The following is a 23,729-nucleotide window of genomic DNA, read 5'->3' as shown; positions in this document are numbered from 1 at the left end:
TGAGTTCATAACAAACCTCCGTCCCCATGGTACTCCTGAGTTCATAACAAACCTCCTTTTCCCATGGTACTCCTGAGTTCATAACAAACCTCCTTTTCCCATGGTACTCCTGAGTTCATAACAAACTTCCTTTTCCCATGGTACTCCTGAGTTCATAACAAACCTCCTTTTCCCATGGTACTCCTGAGTTCATAACAAACCTCCTTTTCCCATGGTACTCCTGAGTTCATAACAAACTTCCTTTTCCCATGGTACTCCTGAGTTCATAACAAACCTCCTTTTCCCATGGTACTCCTTCCTGAGTTCATAACAAACCTCCGTCCCCATGGTACTCCTGAGTTCATAACAAACCTCCGTCCCCATGGTACACCTGAGTTCATAACAAACCTCTGCTCCCCATGGTACACCTGAATTCATAACAAACCTCCGTCCCCATGGTTACACCTGAGTTCATAACAAACCTCTGCTCCCCATGGTACACCTGAATTCATAACAAACCTCTGCTCCCCATGGTTACACCTGAGTTCATAACAAGCCTCCTTCCCCATGGTACACCTGAATTCATAACAAACCTCTGCTCCCCATGGTACACCTGAGTTCATAACAAACCTCTGCTCCCCATGGTACAGCTGAATTCATAACAAACCTCTGCTCCCCATGGTACACCTGAATTCACAACAAAAATCTGCTCCCCATGGTACACCTGAATTCATAACAAACCTCTGCTCACCATGGTACACCTGAATTCACAACAAACCTCTGCTCCCCATGGTACACCTGAATTCATAACAAACCTCTGCTCCCCATGGTTACACCTGAATTCACAACAAACCTCTGCTCCCCATGGTACACCTGAATTCATAACAAACCTCTGCTCCCCATGGTTACACCTGAATTCACAACAAACCTCTGCTCCCCATGGTTACACCTGAATTCACAACAAACCTCTGCTCCCCATGGTTACACCTGAATTCACAACAAACCTCTGCTCCCCATGGTACACCTGAATTTATAACAAACCTCTGCTCCCCATGGTTACACCTGAATTCATAACAAACCTCCGCTCCCCAAGGTACACCTGAGTTCATAACAAGCCTCCTTCCCCATGGTACACCTGAATTCATAACAAACCTCTGCTCCCCAAGGTACACCTGAAATCATAACAAACCTCTGCTCCCCATGGTACACCTGAGTTCATAACAAACCTCCTTCCCCATGGTACACCTGAATTCGTCAAACATTTTCTGTACACAGGTTGAAAAAAGGTATCAGCTAGGACTATAAAAGCAAATAACAAATTATGTTACGTCATGGAATGACAAAACAGCCTAAATGAAAACAAATATAAATACAAGGAAAATGTATATGTCTATATACAGTAATATTAACCTTATGAGGCATCATGCCAAACAAATTCTCAATATAAAAATTGGGGAAATCAACAAACATGTGTGAAGTTGGACAAATACAATTTATGGTACCAGAAGGAAATCTTAGCTCGTGCAAAGCAGTAGATCAAAGTAGACAAAAGCAACAGAGCAAACAGTCAATGACTCTGTACATCAAATGGACAGTTGAGGGACTTGTCATGGATTTCTGCCTTCACTCAATGCATTACAACAATTCTTTTGTGGTTTGTAAAAGTAATGTAGCACTGAGCACATTTTATTTGTAGACAAATGTGTGGTCATACGCACAACCTTAAAAAAACATAGGTGCCGGGCTGATAAATAATACTAGTAAAGAAGAAGATGGCCCGCACAACATTAAAGCTCCCAATTCACCTCTTTATTCACTATGTTTCAATCCGAAACGGATCTTCGAACGGAGCTTAAAGAGTGCGCTCTACATTTTATTTTTCTCTTTATCTCCTTTCTGGCAGAGTGCTGTACTCAGATCTGTCCATGCGCCTTTTATTCAGGGGCTGTGAGAGAGAGAAAGAAAGAAAGAAAGAAAGAAAGAAAGAAAGAAAGAAAGAAAGAAAGAAAGAAAGAAAGAAAGAAAGAAAGAAAGAAAGAAAGAAAGAAAGAAAGAAAGAAAGAAAGAAAGAAAGAAAGAAAGAAAGAAAGAAAGAAAGAAAGAAAGAAAGAAAGAAAGACAGAGTCAGACAGAGTCAGACAGAAACAAATGGATAAACCCATCGCTATAACTTAATGACTTTGACTCGTTATTTTGTTCATGTCAAGATCGTGGCTCAAAGAAGCCAGGAAACACCTACCTGATAGTTGCCAATGGGGTCTTCGTTTGCACTCGCCTCATTGTTGATGAGCCCCATTTTGCTAGATGCTAGGGGTGAAAGACAGAAATGAAATATTGCATTACATTATTGATTATGGTTTATTATTTTTGAATGTTTACTGTAAAACATTTCATTTTTAAGAATATCTCAATCAGAAGTTTTCTCCATTCTATGCCTAACGTTCAAAGTAAGGGCTCGTCAGGTATCATTCAAATTTCAAGTTCACATATCCTATGTTTCTCCCCTTTGTGTGGTCACTCACTTTTCTTGCCCGTGATCAGTGTTGCTTTGGGCTGTGAGGCGATGCTGTAGACAGCTACTCCAATCAGGACAGTGGCCACCAGGTCTCCCACAACCATCCCTACAGCCGCAGTTGTATCCAGCTCAATGCAGTTATCACAGGCTGGGAACACACACACACACACACAAGCACGCCACACATACACTTACGTTATAATGATGTGTGTTAACATGGCATACACACAAAACAAAACATTCACTTCTATTATTGTGAGGTATAATTATATGTTGAGGGAAATGGCAGTACTGTACTTACTCCGAAATTTCACATAGATTTTGACCTGGTCTTCTGAGACAGGATTTTTGACTTTCTCGCATACATACTCATTTGTGTTCTCATCCTTGTATTCCAGTGTTCGATCAGTCTCATTAGTATTTTGAAAATGCAAACCATCAGGACATGATAATTTGATCTTGTCCGAGGAGGATTCTTCCACTTTTATTTTAAGTTCTAAATAAATAAACACACCAGCATTAGATAAGATAGATTGATAAGCCCTTTCGGGATATTCGTGTTTCTCTCCATCTACTTTTTCCTCATGCTCTGTTTCTGTTATTTAAGCAAATGCATATTAGGTAGACATACAGTCAGGTCTATAATTATTGGCACCCTTGATAAAGATCAACAAAAAAAGACTGTACGAAATAAATAATACAAATACTGAGCTTTACTGTATGCTCAAATATTTATGATTATTTAATACTAATACAATTGCTCAGAGAAAGAGATTTTGTTTAACAAGTAATACAAAAAAATATTAAAAAGATAAGGGTCAAGATTCTTGGCACTCCCTTTTTCAATAATCTAGCACCCTCCCCTTGCGAGGATAATTACAAAGCCTTTTTGTAAAATGTTTTATGAGATTGGAAAACAGATCAGAGACCTGACAGTGTGGTGCCAGGACAACAATCTCCCTTAACATCAGCAAGAAAAAATTAGCTGATTCTGAACTATAGGAAACAGAGGGCCAAGCAAGCCCTCATCCAAATAGATGGGGGTATAGTGGAGCAGGTCGAGAGCTTCAAATTCCTTGGTGTCACTAAGGAATTATCATGGTCCACACACACCAACAGAGTCGTGAAGAGGGCACGACAACACCTTTTCCCCCTCTGAAAAGATTTGGCATGGGCCCTCAGATCCTAAAAAAAGTTTGATCATTGAGAACATCTTGACTGGCTGCATCACGGCTTGGTATGGCAACTGCTTGCATCTGACCACAAAGCTCTACACAGGGTAGTATGTACAGCCCAGTACATCACTGGGGCCGAGCTCCCTGCCATCCGGGACCTCTGTACCAGGCGGTTTCTCCTTTGCCAAGATAATACATCCACCTGACAGGTGTGGCATATCAAGAAGCCGATTCAACAGCATGATCATAACACAGGTGCACCTTTTTTGGGGGGCAGTAAAAGGCCACTCTAAAATGTGACGTTTTGTCACACAACACAATGCCACAGATATTTCAAGTTTTGAGGGAGCGAGCAATTGGCATGCTGACCACCAGAGCTGTTGCCAGAGAATTTAATGTTTATTTCTCTACCATAAGCCACCTCCAACAATGTTTTAGAGAATTTGTCAGTATGTTGAACCAGCCTCACAACCGCAGACCAACGTCTATGGTGTCGTGTGGGTGAGCAGTTTGCTGATGGCAACATTTTGAACAGAGTGCCCCATGGTGGCGGTGGAGTTATGGTATGGGCAGACATAAGCTTCGGACTAACAGGGATGTGCACAACATTTGAGATAAATAAGCTTGCATTTTATCAATGACAATTTGAATGTACAGAGATTCCATGACTAGATCCTGAGGCCCATTGTCTTGGCATTCATCTGCCACCATCACCTCATGTTTCAGCATGATAATGCACGGCCCCATGTCGCAAGGATCTTCAACAATTCCTGGAAGCTGAAAACGTCCCAGTTCTTCCATGGCCTGCATATTCCAGACATGTCACCCATTGAAGTAATTTGGGATCCACACCTTTGACTCAACACATGCGCTGCTGTTACTGTTTATTATCTATCCTCTTGCTAGAAGATCCTGGCAGAAGACACCAGGTTTTTGTCTACAATGTCCTGGTACTTCATGCTTTTGACCTTAACAAGGGCCCCAGGACCAGTAGAAGCAAAATAGCCCCATAACATCAAAAAAATCCACCACCATATTTTACAGTAGGTATGAGATACTTTTCTGCATATGCTTCTGTTTTTCAACACCAAACCCACCACTGATGTCCGTGGCCGAAGAGCTCAATTTTCATGCAATCTGACCACAGCACCGGTTCCAATCCAAGTGCCAACGTCATGTATCAAACTCCAGGTGGTGCTACGGTCAGATGACAAAATCATGTTTTTTTTCTGAGCAATTGCATTAGTATAAAATAATATAACTTGCCCATATTTTTTTTGCATTTAATATAGCTCAGTTTTTGTATTTCTTTTATACAGTATTTTCTGCTCATCTCTATCAAGGATGCCAATACTTATGGTGGGTTTTAGTCAGTTCGGTTAGATAGTTTTGAATATTAAATTAAACGAGGAGAAAATCTGATCTATGCCCAGATAATGCCCTAAGATTCACAGTTAGATCGAAACAGGACCTGGATTAAATCTGGTCACTTACTTGGGACTGTATCTTCAGCTACTGTAAAAAGAATGGGGGAAGCATCAGTTAGGGTCACAGTAAAAAGATCCGAAAGTGACCTTGGCATCATTGATGTTGTACTTTTTAAATGTCATCCATCTGATTAATCAAGTCAGGAATAATAATAAAAAGTGATCAGAAAAAAAACTGGTGTGTTGAATCATTTCTGACATTTTTTTTAGTGCAGTCTGTCAATGTATTTTTTTTCATCATAGATATTCTCCCAAAACGTACCAGTCATGGTCCAAATCACCAACAGATGAGCCAAGAGTATGGTCCACTTCATTCTACTTACTCTTCTCTCGATTCTCCTGGGGAAATTAAACTGGTGTATCATTTCATACACTGCCGTTGTAGGAGACACCATCTGTCCCTAGTCTGTCCCATTTTAATTTTACTCAAACTTCTATTTTGTATCATCATAGAAAGACACATATGTCTCAATTCAGTAAATAAAGATGTATCACAAAAAAACACCTTTACACAATTATATTGGTTTATTATTGTTTTGTGTCATTTTACACATCCTTGGGCTCCAACAAACCTTTTAAATTGTAAACCTTTCTAATGCCAGTGATGCCAACTCTTTAAGCGTCTCTATCAACTCTTCAGAATAGGAGTTCAAAAATAAAAACATACCTTAATATGGAATCCTTTCCCCTGTATGTTTCCAAAATGTCTTCAAAATGTCACCGTCTCAGTAGGTCTGTCTGTCTCTATGTCTATGAGGAGGAAGTGTGTATGATTGGTTTATCTTCCGTTAAACCGGGGGCTGTCTCTATCTGGTACCTCTGTCATTTCTCTGGGTTGAGTTATGAGTGAGGCCACAGCCCAAAATATCTTCAACATGCTGCTTTAGCAAGTATTGTCACTTTGATACAACTATGTCCCAATGTGTAATACCATATTATAAAAGGGTAAGAAGAATTACATATGGGCCTACGGTAAATTGCAAAAAATCACTTGAGAGTCTAATGGTTTTTAGTATGGAATATGATTTTACGATGTAGTAAAACATGATTATGATCATACTCACATTTCTTTAAGAAAGTTATGTGCCAATGATTCTGTAGAACCTAAAATCCCTACTGCTCTGCAAAAGGAGCCGTGTGAGGAAGACAGAGAGAGGATCCCACAAAGCAGCTTCCTGCTTGGCTACGGTAGACCACAACACCCTGTAACCTACAACTGGCACCTGGAACACAGTCACACTCTCACCCAGTCACTAAGACACAATGGCTCAAACACTACCCACCCCTACATCAAAAAACAACAACAATGCACTAACCAAAGGTAAGACAGAAAACACATTTCTTAGAAGAATTGCAGTAGACAAAATGTTGCTTTTGGGGGTCATAACATCGTCTTTCTGTTCAAATCTACACACAATCACATCTTGCCAGTCAGCAGTATCACTTCTCTCTCAGCAGTATCCAAAGAACACAATCTGGGATATATAATTGTCATATGTAAATATCATTACAATTTCCATCAGAGTAAAGGCTGCATTTCCTCCCACTGGCTCAGCACACTGAAATGGGCCAACACAAGTCTCTGGGCTCCATTACAGCAGAACCAGCCCTGCACTGTCCCCCGACGATACCCTGACCTTCAAAGCCCTGATGACCTCTGGTGACAACATTATTATGACAAGCCAGACAGAGCAACTTATGTAAATCAATAGACAGTTGGATCCGTCAGTCTCCATCTTAACTACGGTAAAGATTAGCGCCCCCTGCTGGCTAAATAAAAAGCAAAAAGCAGAATTTACCATACATAATCAAATCCATAGTCATATTCATCTTTATTAGATTTATTTTATACACATATACATATGAATACAAATATACATATACACATATTTTATACTTGTAGATGAATATCTATTGTTTATGTATATAGCCATAGAAATATGTCAGTTCACATACAAAGAACATGAAGCATTCCTTAATCCAACAGGAGTTCATGGTTATGGTACGTGATCAGACTGTAGCATATGGAGGAGTGGTAGGTGTCAGTCAGTGTAAACCATCTAAAACACGGGTACAGTATACTTTCCACACTGAGTATCGGTTTAGGTGTTTGGAGCCATCTAAATGTATTCACTTGATATCACAACTGCACCCTTCTGGTCCCAGATCTGTTTGTGACATATAGTCACACCAAACAGACAGACAGCACAAACAGATATAGGACCAGGCTACAGACTAAGCTGTCAGCTTGAATTACACTAACCAATCAACATAGGACCTGATATTCTGAGTTTCTGATTTTCACGGAATCAAGTTGGAATGTGATTACCTGCTGTAATAGGTTCATCTGGACAACCCCAGAGTGAGTTCGCTAACTACAGTATTTTCCTAACAGGTTCCTCTTGCTGGTCTGCGCCTGTAATCATCTCAGCATCTCTATTGGTCCTTGTTGAAGATGGGATCGGCTGATTGGTTGACTGGCAGTCGTTCCACAGGTTCCTTTTGGCCCCATTGCACTGTGGTTTGACCACCCAGTGGTGGAACTGGGGCATAGTAGTCAGAGCCAGATCTCATCACTGCTCTTGCTGTTCACCTTATAGATGTAGCCCACCATGGGGTACAGGGCGAAGCCTGGAGGGGGTGTCAACAACAACCTTTAGAACAATGTACGGACATATGTGGTGCACAGTATATACACAAACAAACGAGAATTATAGGCTCACACACATCCAATAGTATATATAAACACATCCACACGCTCCGTAACACGCCTGAAACTATGTTACACATTATATTAGTGTGGAAAGTATAGACTGGGCCAACTCATTTCCATTCAACAGGCAAGCTGACCTTAAACATCTGAACCCTGTCTTACCCCTGGCAGCGTAGGCAGCAGACAGATCCTCCTCTTCCTCTCTCATCTTGTCCCCAAGGTGGTGTTTGGCGGTCTCGAGTGCTACAGAGAGACAGCATGGGGATGAGGAAGTAGAGTAACAGATGGGACAGAGTCATAGAGAAGACCACAGGGACAGATGCCAGTGCCCAGGGCACCAAAATGGCCACTCTGTTTCCTCTTCTGTAATTGCTTTGCACCATTGATGAGACTTCTGCCTCGGTTCTAATGAGGCATCGGTCTCTCAGCAGTAGTGTCTTACCTTTATGCAGGGTGCTGAGGTCGTTGAGTTGCATGTTGGAAGGTAGAGACATGTTCTCTCTGGGTAGGGATATCTTGTCTACCTTCACACTAGACGATTCCATACTGAAACAAGAGTCATGGCGTGTATTTATTAGTGCACACCGTAGCAAAACGTTTCTTATTGGATAAGTTCAGGTATGCCCATCCCCGTTTTGGCCTGTTTGCGTCTTGTTTGTTTCCTAGTGAATACACCCATGTAAAGTATATTATTATACAGACAATTGCCTTGTGTACTGTAAATACTTAAAGAGGAGCATGAATACAATACATAGGAAACAGTGGCAACCCGTCATTCTGGGCAGGTGGGGCAGAGGGGCTTGCCTGTTTTGCATGTTATTTTGGCATTAATACAGGTCAGATATCAGTTTTCAAACAATGTAAAAAAGTATGCATATCTTTGAGTTAATAAAGCTGCATACAAACATGGTCTCTTTTTTGCTTTCTTGAGTAAGGCAGCTCCAAAATGCAGGTGTTTCAGCCAAGCTCAGTGCTTTCTGTGGCGGTGGGGCTTGCCAGCGGAACATACAGAGTGTTGCTCAGTGTTCTGTCACTCGTTGAGACACTACGTCACTGCCAAGTGTAAGAGGAGACCTTGAAAATTCTAGCACTTTGGGTGCTGCCATAGTCACATTATAAGAGTGTCCATCCAAGAAGGCTCAAGGTCATTGGCCACAGATAAAATGACGCCGAATCACGTTACATGTACAGTAGCTTTGACTGGACTGATCACGTCAACGTCATACTTTCAAAATCTGAGCTAGCAGTCATCATCATGAATCAAGTCGACAATCTACTGACAAAACCTTTTTAATCCTTGCCATATGAAGAGAAATTATGGGTAAAACGTATCGGTGCTCATCGGCTATTGGACATAAATATTACACAACAACAAGTTGGAAATCACAGATTCAACAAGTGGTTTGGAAGGAATCAGTGACCGTGGCTGTGTGGTCCCAAATATGGCATTAAGGGGCTCTTTTCCAAGTTTAAAATGATAAACGTTCAACATTGGCCATGCTGTCAATGAAGCATGATTTGGGTCATGCTCAAAACAACAACTCGGAACTGCGAAAACTTGACTTTGGTGAGTTCAAGACAACCGGGAAGTCGGGAATAAACGAGCTCCGACTGGGAAAATACGTTTTGAACGGTCATCCAACTTGTTTTGAAAGAACCATAAATCCAGAGAATGACAGAATTTGATGACAAAATTTGCCCACGAAGGACCACCTCTCCACCTTCCTGTTCAAGTGAGCACAGCACAACAAGGTGAGTCCAAAAATGTATTGTATGCTGCTGCATAAATTATGTAATATGCCAGGGAGATATGTTACTGTACCTAAGAAAGTAATATTAAGTGTATGTTGTGTAGTAAGATTTTAGTAGGCCATATGCCTCACCCTAATAATTTGGCCCATTTACCCTTCTTAATTTTGCCTACTGTTCTGACTGCTCTACTGTAGCCTATAACCTGTTTAAGTGAAATGTAATCATTGAATATTGTAAAAGCTTTCATTGTCTGCCCCCTTCTTTGTCCTACAGTTCTGACTTGGTGTACAGGGAGAACACTGTAAGAACGGCCCCTATTCTGAATTCTGTCGCAGTACATTACCAAAATGCTAAACAAATAATTATATTGACTAACGGTTATGTACGTCCTAGCTCGCTCATTAATGTCTTAATCGAAGTTAAGGATTTCCTTTCATCTGCTTTTCGTCCCCTTATGCCATAGTTTCTCCATCTCAATTGTTAGTAGAAACCATATTTGTTTAAGCAAGTCAGCCATATCAGCTATGTTTATTTAAAAGGTAGTAAACGAGGCTCCGCTGATAGCCAGGTGTAGCAGTGGTAAGATGTTGGGACTGCTGTTCGGACAGCTTTACGTAGGCCTTAACAGTTTGTGGGCACCGTATGTCACCATTACAGTGCAATTAATGTATTGTTTAGTGTTGTGCTGTGTAGTGGCTTTGCTGGCAGGCATCACACTTTTATTTATTTCTTTCCCCACCAAGACCTAGTACATGCTAATATCGCCACTGATAGGTATTACGTTTTAGCAGACACTCTTTTCCCAAGTGACTTACCGTAGAAAGGCACATTTAAACACATACCTATGCTGACAACTGACACAAACAACAGACCGACTAACTAAATAAATGTACGTTACCATTTTTTCGCCATTATAATCTCGACTGGCTCATCTGAAAGAGAACAGACATTCTTCAGAGACTTAAAGCACTTCATTCACTGTACCATCAAAATACAACAGTCCCTCCCACCCTCCTTGCTCCCCTGTCTCACCGATGATGGCCTTGCCCTTGTTCTTGTGCAGAAGGCAGAGCACCAGAAGGCTGAGGATGAGGAAGGTAACGAAGCCCACAGCGCCCCCTGTCAGGATGCCCAGCACCGGCACCTCCACCCTGGACTGGAGGAACTCTGGAGAATACAGAAACAGGGGGGGGGGGCTATGATCTGGGCTGTAGTGGAAAAAAGGGCTATTCACACTACTGAACCGAGCTGGGCCAAATCAAGCTAAACTCAGATGGCCTGGTTACGCATCCACCCTTCACTGAAAAGACAATATGCAAGACAGTTTGTTCGTGTCGGCGGCAATGATAGTAAGAAAAGGGTCAAAGTGACATTGACCTGTCAGACCTGCCAGAGCTAGGTTGCTCTGAGCTGCACCGACACTGTTGCTGGCGTTTACGGAGACGTTCCCTGATAGGCTGCTCGGGGCGACCTGCAGCGTGTGATTGGTCAGCCAGGGGTAGCTCCGCGAGTCCAGGATGAGGAAGTCCGAAGTGTTGGCCACCCGCTGACCGGACTGGTCCACCCAGGTGATGTGGGCAGGGGGGTTTGACCGTACCAAGGCAAAGAGGACCAAGGAGAGGCCAGGGTCGGAGGTTTCAGTGTAGTGAGCGTTCACACGCAGAATCTCTGGCTGGACTGTGATAGAAAAGGGGAACAGAATGAAGAGAGGGAAACTGAGCATCACATCAGTTCAATGTCCTACTGGGTTTAAATAACCTACAGTGGTGGGACCATATTGGATATTGATATTAGCACTGCGGCCAATGATAATATCTGAGTAAGCAGAAGGACTGAGGTTAATACTGCCTTTGGATATGTAACCTTAATTCAAGAAGTAAGTGAAACCTTAACAGCCACAAAAGATAATCATATTAACACATTCCCCACACAACATCAGCAGATCATTCAACAAGCCTCCTCACACTGCACATTGAGGGTGACGGTGGCGTTGTAGCTCTCTCCACTGTGAGGGCTGGAGGCGGCACATACTAGCTCTCTATCCCACTTCCTGGCTCTCAGAGAGAAGGTGCTGTTGTGCTTGGAGTCCGGTGTCAGCAGCCCAGACTCCTCCCGTGATGTCACCACCAGGCGCCCAGGTGTCCGCTTGTCCAACGGCGGTCTCTGTCGCTCCCCGTTAAGGTACCACGTCAGCAGGGGCGGGGCATGAGGATTCCAACCCTCTGATTGGCAGTTGAACTTGTGGGTGACATTCTCTTTCAGTGTTAGTGCAGCTCGATGCCGTCCATCAATCTTGGGCGCATGTTCGATGGCACCTGGACAGAGAAGTTGATGTAAAAATAAATAAAAAGATGTGCCCTTGAAACTCAGTGTCTATTTCAATGTCCTTTTCATTGGTATCTCATCAGAATCTTTATCAATATACTGTAACTCATAAAGAACCGAGTAATATACTCTGTGAGGTGGTATATTTTCCATCTCTTAGTTTTTGTGATCCAGTCTTGTTACTGACCTGTCCATGCCCAGGCCAAGGTGTTTAGCAGCAGGACAGTGGTGCCCGGCACCTGCCTCAGACACACACACTCCATGCTCATCCACAGGACCACCAACACACACCTGCTATCTGCCATGATGTGCACTCGCAAGCACACACACACACACACACACACACACACAGGGATAGAGAGACTGGCAGTAAGTGATTGCTCTCCAGTGACTGAATAGAGGGTTTACACAGACAAGAGGATGAAAAGCAAAACAGAGGTGGACAACGAAACAGACAGAAACAAGACAGGGAAAAAGGACAGTGTGTCAGATATGGAGAGAAAGAACATGGACATAAGAATAGCATTAGCTCTAGAAAAAACAAACAAGAAAACACTGACAGAAAGAAAGAGACTGGGACAATAAAAACACAGGAATAAAGAGGACAGATCCCTAAGAGAGACAAAGAGAATGCGGTGAACACAGATAAACAACTAGTGTGAACAGACAACGTCAACAGAAGAGCAGTAGCTTCCTGGACAATCCATGAAAAGACACAGGAATAGCCAATCAGAAAGGACACAACAGTACGAAAGACAAAGAAATAGCCAAACTGCGACGGGATATAGAGACACAACGAACAGTGAGGACGAGAGGTAAGAGTAAGAGTTGATTATGCTCTTCACAAATAGACCCTGAATCCACAGAGTATTGAATCATTTGCTGGCTGTCTAACTTTGATTTGTAAGGAGCTGCAGTGCAATACGCTGATATAAACGCCATCTGAGTAAATCTCTAGCAGTAGATTAAAAACACAGGCCTGTTTTAAAGGAGAAGTCCGTGATTTCACAAGACATACGTGCAAACCAAACGTGTGAAAAAGCACCAGAAATGACCAACGCCTGATACTATCAATCCCGGATTATCATGGTCACATGATCAATGTGTCAGCGCCTTCCAGTAAAGCGGGCATGCAAGCACGACATCAACACATAAAGCTGACAGCATGAGAATAGCGTTCCATAGTATTCCCCAAATAAACAATGGCGCAATCAGTCCAGTAAAGAGATGGCTGGAAGCTTGTTATCATAACAAGCACAGGCACGATGGATGGAAGAGAGTAATGGACAAGAGGAGTGAGAGCTAGAGTGCTAGACTCTGCGCAACACACTAAATCTACTGTGCAGGGATGCATGCAGTGTCCTCAAAACGCACACATACCCACATATACACAGCAATGCACACAGCACTGTCTTTCAAACTCAGATAAACCAACACACATAACAGTCCGAACCTTTCTTCCCCCATTCTTTATTTTTCTCTCTCTCACACACACAAATCCATGTTAGTGTGTTACCTTGGCACAGTCTGCAGATGGTGGTGGGATGATTCAGCCTGTCGGTCCTCCATACATGCTGGGTAGGGTAGCAGAGGAGAAGAGAGGCAGCACCCCCTGGCTTACTCAACTACACACACACACACACACACACACGATCCTCTGACTGCAGCAAGCAGCATTTAGTGGCTGACGCAGGCAGTCATGCTGTCGCCACACAGACAACAAGGGGAGAGAGGAAAGAGGAGAGGGGGAGCGAGAGGAAAACGGGACAAGCTACGCAATGCATCCGTCATTCAGTGAGCCAGTAGCCACGTATTACAAGGTGTGAGAGAGAGAAAAATTAGGGGATGGCTGGAAGGAGAGTCATGGGGGAGAGGGGGGTCATTCTACTAAGACACAGGGGACTAGCTGTTATCCACTTATCTTGCACTTCTTCCAATCGCAGCCCCACAGCATCCCTGCCTGCCCCTCCTCCATTAAATCCTATAGGGCTCCTTAGATCTGTGCTCAGCTACCATTGCCTGAAAAGCCACTGCAGTGCAGCTATAGACAGACAGACCAAAGACGCTGATCCCCGAGCACTGCAGCCTTGAGGTAGAGGAGGGATGTAGTAAATCAATAGCTTACCAAATGTTCCCCATTCATCCCGACAGTGCTCCTGTGTCAGGGAGGTCCTTTCCTTAACACTCACAAATTCAACTAGAGGAGTTCTTCTTACCCAGGATGATTTCAGGTTTGTGCCTTATCTATCACAGCCTGTGAAATCTGGAGTATATGGCAGGGTTGATCACTTTTTAAATTCAGTCAACTGAGGAAGGACACTGAAAATCCAATTCTAGTGGGAATTTCAGTTTCCTTCCTGAATTGACTAAATTGGAATGGAACACAACCCTGCTGTAGTGCATGAAGATGTTCGTACATGTTTCACAACCATTAACTCTGCTCCTCAACGACAAGCAACTGCTCGTAGTTGAGGACAATCAGTATGGCATTCAGACTGACAAAAAAACAAGCAGTATGGCATTCAGACTGACAAAAAAACAAGCAGTATGGCATTCAGACTGACAAAAAACAAGCAGTGTGACATTCAGACTGACAAAAAAACAAGCAGTGTGACATTCAGACTGACAAAAAAACAAGCAGTGTGACATTCAGACTGACAAAAAAACAAGCAGTATGGCATTCAGACTGACAAAAAAACAAGCAGTGTGACATTCAGACTGACAAAAAAACAAGCAGTGTGACATTCAGACTGACAAAAAACAAGCAGTATGGCATTCAGACTGACAAAAAACAAACAGTGTGACATTCAGACTGACAAAAAAACAAGCAGTGTGACATTCAGACTGACAAAAAACAAGCAGTGTGACATTCAGACTGACAAAAAAACAAGCAGTGTGACATTCAGACTGACAAAAAACAAACAGTGTGACATTCAGACTGACAAAAAAACAAGCAGTGTGACATTCACTGACAAAAAACAAGCAGTGTGACATTCAGACTGACAAAAAACAAGCAGTGTGACATTCAGACTGACAAAAAACAAGCAGTGTGACATTCAGACTGACAAAAAAACAAGCAGTGTGACATTCAGACTGACAAAAAACAAACAGTGTGACATTCAGACTGACAAAAAAACAAGCAGTGTGACATTCACTGACAAAAAACAAGCAGTGTGACATTCAGACTGACAAAAAAAACAAGCATAAATTCCCAGGTGGTATACAGATTCCTTAAATCTATTGATCACCCAAACACATTGTCTTTTTAAATTATTTATTTATATATATTTATTTAATTCATCTCAGTTTGGTTGGTAATTCTATTTAATCATCGTTGTTGCACTTTAGTATTTTTGTACTCCCAAAAACAAAATAAACAATAGAAAGAGAAAACATAGGATACAGGTGCCGAGCAAAGAGCTGGTTTACAGATGATGAGAGGGAAGTCAGACAGAAACAGACAAGGAAGAAGACAACGAGGTGCTCACTCATCAGCAACACACTCAGTCCCTTGCTGGACCATGATGCACTGGGAGTCCTGCTGACAAGGTGGGGATAGGGAGGCGGATCATTCTCCAACCCCCTCTGCCCACTATCTGAACTGTACATACTGCGCTGGGGTCAAACTGAAGCAACCGGCCTGTCTCTGGTCAGTTCCTCATTTCTCTCCCTCTGAAGAGATGAAGGACTGAATTCAGTATTGGGGCTGGAGTAGGTCTCACTTGATGATCATGTGACGAAGGGAGGGAACGATATAGAGCGAGAACGAGATAGAAAAGGGAGGCAGCACATGTGCAGAGTAGTAGTCTCCTCCTTGGAAGTGGCCAGAGCTGGGCCAGAGTCGGGAGAAGAGGCAATGTCCAGTGTGTGTTGGCCAATAAGGGAGCGATGAGGTCCGAGACGGAGGGTACCACTGCAGATTGGGGGAGCGAGTGGAGAAGGGGTCTGTCCATCTCCGCCTCTAAAAATGTCTTACGATGATGATGGTGATGATATGTCAGCTATATTACAGTTCCCCTCCGTTTCAATGACTGTATTCCCAGCACCGAACCACCCCACAGCCTGCCAAATCTACCCCCCAAAAAAACTGAAAACGATAACAACAACGACGAGACCAATGATTGAAATGATAAAAAGTAACAAATAACCACTCTCCTCTTCAAGTGTCTCGATAATAAAACAATAAGAACAATCTTTTTTTTATGACAACGGAGGATTTTCTCCCTGTACTATTTTGGCTAAAAATCTCAATATTCAAAAAAAAAAAAAAAAAAAAGAAGATATCTGAAGACATCCAAAAATACAAATAATAACAATAACAATATAAAAATACCTCCCCAACACCCCCCACCCCCAAGAAAAATGGGATACAGCAATTGTGGTCTATACATGGTGTCGCTGTACAGGGGAGGAAGGGGAAGCATGTCTGTTAAAACTACACACAATGCCACACTGTCACAAAAGGTGGCAGGGGAGTGATGGGGAGTGGAAAAAGAGGGAGAGAGTAGGATGGAATGAAGAACGGGGGGCAGAGAAGGGCATAAAACAAGAGAGAACAAGGGAGTGACAAAAGGAGAAGGCAGTATGGGAGGGTAAACAGGGAGAAGAATTAAAGACAGCTTGAACCGAAAGTGCAGAATTTCTTAAGTAATCAAAACTAAAATGTTGTCTTCCTTGCAACACAGGACAGTTTTTTTTTCCTTTAATAATAGTTCTCATTATAATCATAATAACAATAAAACCTATTTTACAGAAAACAGTCATAACAATAATGATCATAACTTCTAGATGAACATTAGCCCGTAAAAATGAATTTGAAAAACAATTAATAAAAAGAACAGAACAGGAAAACAAAATAAAAAATGAGAGCTGGTTGTGCTGTGCGATCCTCGATGTCACTGAGCTGGTTTTTTTTGCGCCTCTGAGCCTGACCCAATCCCACCCCTGTAAGCCCAATGGAATGGGTCACTCATAGGCTCTGAGATCACAGCCCGCTCCGGAATGGTCCACTGGAATACAGTGGAGGGGAGAGGGAGGAGCGGACAGAACCTCACAGGAATCCCTGCGCACAGACTTGGTGTGAATACTTTGGGTTTGTGGCTGAGTGTGTGCATGTGTAAGTTTATGTTATCTATACGTTTTGCCTGTATGAATGTCTGGGACATTGAGGCGCATGAGTATGTTGCTATGGCAACAGTTAGGAGGAGGAGGGGGGGTAAGGGGGCAGGAGAGCGGGACCGCAAGGGGGTAGGAAGGAAGAAGTGATAGGGGGAAGCAGAGCCCAATCTATCCAATCGGACGGAAGAGCAGAAATGGAGAGAGCCAATGATGGCAATGCTTGCTAGATGGCTGTGCAGAACAGAATGCTGGCATTGAACCCACTCCCCTCGCCCAGCCAATCCCCCCCACCCACCCCGGGCTGCAGCCTGCAGGCTGCCTGCCCTCCCCAAGCCCCATGACTGACGGACTGCGCCCCCTCCAGACAGACAATGGCGGTTTGGCGTGATGCTGCTCAACACAGGTGGCTGATGTGGACCTTTATACACAGAAGACGCTCCTAGGAGAGAGAGAACACAGAGGGACAGAGTTAACACTAGGGGTGAATTTCAATTGTCTTTCTTTGGTTCCTTGTGCCCTCTCTCTTTGCCTCCATCTCAAAAAGCATATCTGAGGATCCCCTCCAGTCCTTCTCTTCCAATGAGCTTAGAGAAGGAAGTAAGGAGAGAGGTGAGGAATCAAGGTAATACCATTGAGATTCCCTCTGGATTTCCCCTAGCTAGGAGCACTAACACTTCTAGTCCTGTTCACCTCTTGACCAACCAAGTCAGTACTGTGAATGAGAATCGTATCCTAAATGACCTGCCGGGCTAAATGAAAGTTTAATTAAATGACAACTGATCTAAGAACAGCAATAACATTTTGGGGCGGCAGGTAGCCAAGTGGTTAGAGCGTTGGGCCAGTAACCGAAAGGTTGCTGGATCGAATCCCCGAGCTGACATGGTAAAAATCTGTGCCCCTGAACAAGGCAGTTAACCCACTGTTCTCCGGTAGCAGTGGCAACAGTGGCAACAACCACTGACTGTGTAGACTGAGTTCGGGCAACAGAGTCATACTGTGAGGTTGGTCCAAAATGGCTCCCGATTCCCCAAATATAGTGCACTACTGGTCAAAAGTAGGGAATAGGGTACCATTTGAGATGCAGACTAAGTGCCTGTGCGTACCTGTGTTAGACCCCGGCCTGCTCCATGCTGTACTGCAGGTCTGGGGGTTTGTAGCTGTGAAGGATGTTGCTGGTGCAGGACGACGGGTAGCAGGCTCCAGCGTGGAGCTCTCCCTCCACGTCACATACTGCCAGGAGAAAACACACACAGAATGAAGAACTCCTCCATGTTCAGGGCAGGTGGGTGTTGTGAGTGCATGGGCATGGTCCTCCATGGCTCCGTTGGGAGGCAGCTAGCCTAGCGGTTAGAGCGTTGGGCCAGTAACCGAAAGGTCGCTGGTTCGAATACCCGAGGCGTCAAGGTGAAAATCTGCCGATGCGCTATTAAGCAAGGCACTTAACCCTAATTTGTTCCAGGGGCGCCTTTACTACTCTAACCGCTAGGCTAGCTGCCGCCCAACGGAGCCACGGAGGACCATGAACTCACAACACCCAGCTGCCCTGTAAAACAACACGTCACTGCACCTATCCGGTGTATTTCACAATAATATATCTATTTATAAGGCAGTATTATGGGTTAAATTCCCTTTGGGACAACCAATAGAAAATGCATGCAAGTGTCTGCTAAAACGGCATATATTCTTATACTATATCGTCCTGTGACAGAGATTATTTTAGAGTTCACATTTTACTCAGACCAGACTGAGTCTGCCACGTTTCACTCACTTTACCTCGTTTGGTGTGTGTGTAGGTGACACTGACCTGACTCTTCCCGCTGGTGGAGCTGCTGGCTTCCTGTCAGAGATGATTGGCTGAGGATGTCAGACATGCGGGCGGAGCTCAGAGCCTTGCCGGCCAACAGGCTCATCCCAGACATGGGCTCGGCCTGGTCCTGAGGCGGTACAGAAAGACACGTTAAGTACATAAACGCACGCACACAGACAATTCCAAATTGACCCCGAGTCCCTACACCTAGGCATGCCACACAAAAGGTACGTATGAGCAACAAGGTCCATCGTGCCCTCTGATAGTTTACCTAAGACCTATCCATTGAAACTATCCAGTCCTTTGAGAGCTACACAAGACGCTAAGAGATTCTGTAGATTCTACTTCTGTGTGTCCCAAACGGAGCACATTATGGCACCGTGAGAGACTCACATAGGCGTCGTCGCAGGTTTGGATGGTGTGGTGGCGCTGTAGCTGGCCCCGGGGCCGATAGCCGTCCCCCTGGGGGCCCCTGGTGGAGTAGCCCACTCCGTTACGGTCAGGCACGCCCTGCTCCATAACCTGCTGCCCCTGGGTCGTGCAGTCAACATGCTCATTGTCTGGAAGGGGGAAGAGAGGGAGGGAGGGATTACTGAATTTGCTAAGTTAACAATGTAGATTGTAGCTTGTGTGACCAAAGCAGGAATGTGTAAAAAGCATGTGAGTATCAGCATACAGGGATGTGACAGCTGTTTGACACCATAGAAATAGAATGTACAGAATCTAAATAGTCCTTCTATTTCTACGGTTGAGCCTGCTTGACCCTTACCTCTGGTTGTGGTGGTGCTCCTGATGTAGCCGTGTCTGTGTGTGGGGGAGTTGTAGGGAGGAGTCCCTCCCTGGGGGGGGCCCAGCAGGTCATGGCCGTCCCCACAGCCTTGGGCCTTGGCCAGGAGGCCCTCATGGTAGCCGGGTGGCAGGTCATCCTCCTCCATGCTCTCTGAGTGGGGCAGGCTGGGGGGCTGGACATCTGGGGGCCTGATCTGGAGGAGGTGGTGGTAGGGGCTTCCCGGCTCCAGAGACTCCCCTTGGCCGAGCTGGCGCAGCAGCAGCATTTCCGTGTAGTCCTGGGGCACGTTGGGGGAAGTGGGGGGTGCCGGCCGAGGGCTCTGCCTCTTCAGCAGGGAGGCCAGGTCCTGGGGGGGCAGGCGGGGGTCGGCGTGGCCCGTCAGGGAGTGGCGGGGAGAGAGGAGACCCTGTAGGGTGGGGGTGACATGCTGCTGGGGCCGGTACTCCAGGGGGTGGGGGAGAGGAGAGCCTGCTGCAGGGCAGAGGGGCTCCCGTAGCCCCCGCCTCCAGTGCCACCGACCACCCCACCCTGGTAGCCCTCCATCCCTGGCACCTTGAGGGAGGTCCCCTGGAGGTAGGGGTTGTAGCCCCCCACTACCCCCGATGGTCGAGACCCCTCGCCGAACAGATGAGGGTTGAAGGCGGCCTGGTCGTAAGTGTTGAACCGTCCGAGGCTGCGACTGGGGAGGGAGGGACCAGGGAAGAGAGGGGAATAGTTAGCTTATATGCCTCTTGCAACAAAATGTACCATCCAATGCAAATACTTCTGAGAGGGAAAAAATAAATACACCATTGAGATGAAGTATTTTGGATTAAGGAAGTATACAATAAATAAATGGCAGTTATTATTAGTATTAGTATAAAAATTAAATGAGTTATTATGAACAGTATGAGTGGTGAGAGAAGTATGACAAAAATACAACACACAGACTGTTGGGTGAATATGTGTTTAGGTCCTACAGTGTTACTACCAGCTGGGGTGGAGGAGAAATACAACACACAGACTGTTGGGTATAGGAATTCCTAGTTCCTACCAGCTGGAAGGGACACTCCTACCACGAGCAGTCATCCCACCACCTACGCCCATTTAGTCAGCCAATCTCAGCGGGGGAATCAGCGGGCGGTGGGACGTCTCCTTATTCAGCCAAGTAGGTTTTTTGGTTTATCAAAACACTTTGGTCACAGTGGTATTTCTCAATGTAAAAACCCACAAGATTTTGTCTGAAATCCACTAACCTATCAGGTGTAAGACCCTGTTGTCCCTGAATAGCAGGGGCGTAAACAACTCATTTCGCCCCGCAGGTCGCATTCGGTCTTCACAGAGGTCCCGAGGGCCGCACTTAATATTGATTGACATTTCCTCGCAGTCAAAAAGTGCAAAAGATAACATAACCGCTATGGATTTTCTTAATGCTCCCTGACTGTCTAGCTTTCGTTTTCGAACGGGCCAGATTGAATGGGCTCCCTGGGTCCATTTGCTTGACACCCCTGCTATATAGAGTACTTTTGACCAGGGTACGTGGTCTACAGGAGTTCAGGATGTAGGGGAACTGGCTACCATTTAGGATGCCTCCCATGGTGCCTCTAAATCCCACCTCCCAATAATACAAGCCCAAATGTATTTACACCACGGGCAACACTGTTTATTCAACGGAATTATGAGTGAGTTTTGGGCTTCAGGAACATGGCTTCCTACGGTTGACTGAGGTATGAGGGACTGAAATCTACAATAACTGAAGGAGGGGGGGGTAGATGAAATGGAGGTTTTTACAGTGTGAGGACATACGAGAAAGTCCAAAACACAGAGTTGAAGAACATGAAAGTTTAAGAAAAGTGATGGAGGGAAAACAAAAAGTAAAATCAAAAAGTGCAAAGGGGAACAGCCATGACGGGTCAGCCACACAGGCAGCGTGAGGGTCACCTGTGGGTCTCGGCATTGTCTGCGCTCAGCTGCTTCCCCAGGACCCGGTGGGAGCACGGCGTGGAAAGGAAAGCCTGCTGCTGGCGCTGCAGGGCCCCGCCCCCTCCCAGCTCCACCTCTTGCACCTGGATAGTCACCTGCTGCTGGGGCATGGGGACACCCCCCCCACGGGAAGAGGAGCAGGGCTGCTGCTGCTGGGGGGGCAGTGCGACGGGGCGAAGGCCGCAAGGGGGGGGACTCCCGCTGGAGGGCTGGTAGAGGGCGGGGGCGTGCTGGTACTGCACCGCTGATGGTACACCTGGGGGGTAGGAGGGAGAGATCAGTCAGTCAGGAGAGAGCTAATACACCTACAAACAGGTTATTTCAACCATCACTTAGTCTTAATAAGGGATCATTAACAATTTTGTCATATTGACTGATCATTCAGTCCTTTAGTCCAATAAAAAGACAAGTAGGAATAAGGGGTGGAGTTAAAACTCACCGTGCCCCTGCATCATCGCTGTTGGAGGGGGACTCTGATTGGGCTGTCTTAAAAGGTGGTTGCTGGGATGTGTAGGCGGTGGGCTGGAGGGCTGGATATGCAACCTGAGGGAAGGGAGAGAACAGACAGGGATGTAAATAACACTTCAAATCAATAGAGCGAAACAAAAGCCTGGCTTGTTGGTGGAGCTTCTCTGAGCTGCACGACATTTGTTTAGCAGACTATTGCCATAGAGCGTGTTCCTTTGAACCTGTGCGCATAAAAATAAATGTTTGTTTTTAGACACTAATGGGTATCATCAGTCTCTTGCTCAGAGTGTGCAGGTGTTGACAACTCAGGGTGTGTGTGTGTGTGGTGTTTTCACCTCTGGAGCTGGTGGGTAAGGTGACTGGGCTGGCAGTCTCCGTGTCCCAAAGACAGGGCCTGCAGAATGGAGAGAAAGATTTAGCTAATGGGGAAACTATTTAGGAACGCATAATGGAATGTGTTTACAGTGTTTGTGTCACATCGACCTGCATTTCCCAGTGTGTGAGTGTCTTTCACAGATGGGGACAGAAATGTCCCAGGCTCAAAGTGACTTGCATCTGCTGGTGTAGAAAACACTGCTCCAGCTGATACAAACCACTCAGTGTGTGTGTGTGTGTCTGTGTCTTTCTCTGTGTGTGTGTGTGTCTGTGTCTTTCTCTGTGTGTCTCTGTGTATGTGTGTCTGTGTCTGTGTCTTTCTCTGTGTGTCTCTGTGTGTGTGTCTGTGTCGTTCTCTGTGTATGTGTGTCTCTGTGTATGTGTGTCTCTGTGTGTGTGTGTCTGTCTTTCTCTGTGTATCTCTGTGTGTGTGTCTGTGTCTTTCTCTGTGTGTCTGTGTCGTTCTCTGTGTATGTGTGTCTGTCTTTCTCTGTGTGTCTCTGTGTATGTGTGTCTTTCTCTGTGTGTCTCTATGTGTGTGTCTGTGTCTTTCTCTGTGTGTGTATGTGTGTCTGTGTCTTTCTCTGTGTGTCTCTGTGTGTGTGTCTGTGTCATTCTCTGTGTATGTGTGTCTCTGTGTATGTGTGTCTTTCTCTGTGTGTCTCTATGTGTGTGTGTCTGTCTTTCTCTGTGTATGTGTGTCTTTCTCTGTGTGTCTCTGTGTATGTGTGTCTTTCTCTGTGTGTCTCTGTGTATGTGTGTCTTTCTCTGTGTGTCTCTGTGTGTGTGTGTGTGTGTGTGCCTGTGTCGGTGTGTGTCACAGTGACCTGTATCTGCTGGTGTAGAATCTGCTGCTCCTGCTGGTACAGGAAATGCTGTTGTTGTGTGTGCTCAAGCAGCCGCTCGTCCTGGGGGCAAGCGTACATCTTCTGCAGCTGCTCACACTCCTGGTACACATACGCGCACAAACACACAACAAACATATTGTTGTTAGAGACCACACAAAGAAAGACAGTGGAACCTGAAATATAATGAATAGCATTACTTGCGGTCACTTTCACGCAGAATACCCCATCCGACGATAATATAGAACGCAACAATAAAAGAGATTCAAATCAATTCTTTGTCGCATGTCAAAAAGGCCATTTCCTTCTTATGTATTTTGGATGGGCAATAAAGCTTTTTGATTTAAATTGAATCCATTTCAGGGTCTATGAGGTTTGTATGTAAGGCATGTGGTCCTTCCTTACACTTCTAAAATGG

At 44.9% G+C, this 23,729-nt stretch overlaps 3 protein-coding genes across 7 annotated transcripts in view; all 3 read right to left on the bottom strand.

Annotated features, from left to right (window-relative positions):
* Positions 1-1,452: 1,452 nt before the first annotated feature.
* On the bottom strand, positions 1,453-6,350 carry LOC118384676 (T-cell surface glycoprotein CD3 delta chain-like). Its single transcript, XM_035771408.2, has 8 exons — positions 6,221-6,350; positions 5,824-5,906; positions 5,419-5,495; positions 5,164-5,184; positions 2,796-2,990; positions 2,502-2,642; positions 2,219-2,286; positions 1,453-1,924 (listed from the first exon to the last, which is right to left on the bottom strand). Exons 3-8 carry the CDS (start codon positions 5,468-5,470, stop codon positions 1,865-1,867), a joined length of 537 nt encoding a protein of 178 aa, XP_035627301.1. The 5' UTR covers positions 5,471-5,495; positions 5,824-5,906; positions 6,221-6,350; the 3' UTR covers positions 1,453-1,864.
* Positions 6,351-6,977: 627 nt separating this feature from the next.
* Positions 6,978-14,090, bottom strand: LOC118384655 (transmembrane protein 25-like). Of its 5 annotated transcripts, none has more exons than XM_035771393.2 (9): positions 14,072-14,090; positions 12,134-12,244; positions 11,586-11,936; positions 10,999-11,298; positions 10,654-10,788; positions 10,520-10,553; positions 8,312-8,415; positions 8,032-8,112; positions 6,978-7,787 (listed from the first exon to the last, which is right to left on the bottom strand). In XM_035771393.2, exons 2-9 carry the CDS (start codon positions 12,213-12,215, stop codon positions 7,714-7,716), a joined length of 1,161 nt encoding a protein of 386 aa, XP_035627286.1. In that variant the 5' UTR covers positions 12,216-12,244; positions 14,072-14,090; the 3' UTR covers positions 6,978-7,713. The 5 variants fall into 5 exon arrangements, with proteins under 5 accessions (XP_035627286.1, XP_035627269.1, XP_035627276.1 ...); XM_035771376.2 differs by lacking the exon at positions 14,072-14,090 and adding an exon at positions 13,463-13,945; XM_035771383.2 differs by lacking the exon at positions 14,072-14,090 and adding an exon at positions 12,965-13,440.
* Positions 14,091-15,203: 1,113 nt separating this feature from the next.
* LOC118396358 (serine/threonine-protein kinase SIK3 homolog) overlaps positions 15,204-23,729 on the bottom strand; it is a 50,381-nt gene continuing 41,855 nt past the window's right edge. Inside the window, 10 exon segments of the mRNA XM_052524259.1 lie at positions 15,204-17,503; positions 18,168-18,294; positions 18,869-18,998; positions 19,265-19,431; positions 19,641-20,108; positions 20,111-20,340; positions 21,582-21,879; positions 22,063-22,166; positions 22,427-22,485; positions 23,294-23,413. Of these exon segments, the coding sequence (XP_052380219.1) occupies positions 18,173-18,294; positions 18,869-18,998; positions 19,265-19,431; positions 19,641-20,108; positions 20,111-20,340; positions 21,582-21,879; positions 22,063-22,166; positions 22,427-22,485; positions 23,294-23,413 (1,698 nt within the window). The 3' untranslated portion in view covers positions 15,204-17,503; positions 18,168-18,172.

This window comes from Oncorhynchus keta, chromosome 1 (assembly GCF_023373465.1).
Source record: "Oncorhynchus keta strain PuntledgeMale-10-30-2019 chromosome 1, Oket_V2, whole genome shotgun sequence".
NCBI lineage: Eukaryota > Metazoa > Chordata > Actinopteri > Salmoniformes > Salmonidae > Oncorhynchus > Oncorhynchus keta.
The sequence above is the reverse complement of the archived record's forward strand: the minus strand, read 5'-3'. Positions and strand labels throughout refer to the sequence as shown.

Bases quoted from the DNA above. Each gene is read 5' to 3' on its own strand.
- LOC118384676 (XM_035771408.2), bottom strand. From the start codon at position 5,470: ATGAAGTGGACCATACTCTTGGCTCATCTGTTGGTGATTTGGACCATG. The intron at 5,185-5,418 runs GTACGTTTTGGG...TTCTTTTTACAG, and splicing joins GGTGATTTGGACCATGACTG to TAGCTGAAGATACAGTCCCA. The intron at 1,925-2,218 runs GTAGGTGTTTCC...TCTCTCTCACAG, and splicing joins ACCCCATTGGCAACTATCAG to CCCCTGAATAAAAGGCGCAT.
- LOC118384655 (XM_035771361.2), bottom strand. From the start codon at position 12,251: ATGGCAGATAGCAGGTGTGTGTTGGTGGTCCTGTGGATGAGCATGGAG. The intron at 11,937-12,133 runs GTCAGTAACAAG...TTCTCTGTCCAG, and splicing joins CTTGGCCTGGGCATGGACAG to GTGCCATCGAACATGCGCCC. The intron at 8,416-10,519 runs GTAACGTACATT...CTCTTGTTTCAG, and splicing joins ATTATAATGGCGAAAAAATG to TATGGAATCGTCTAGTGTGA.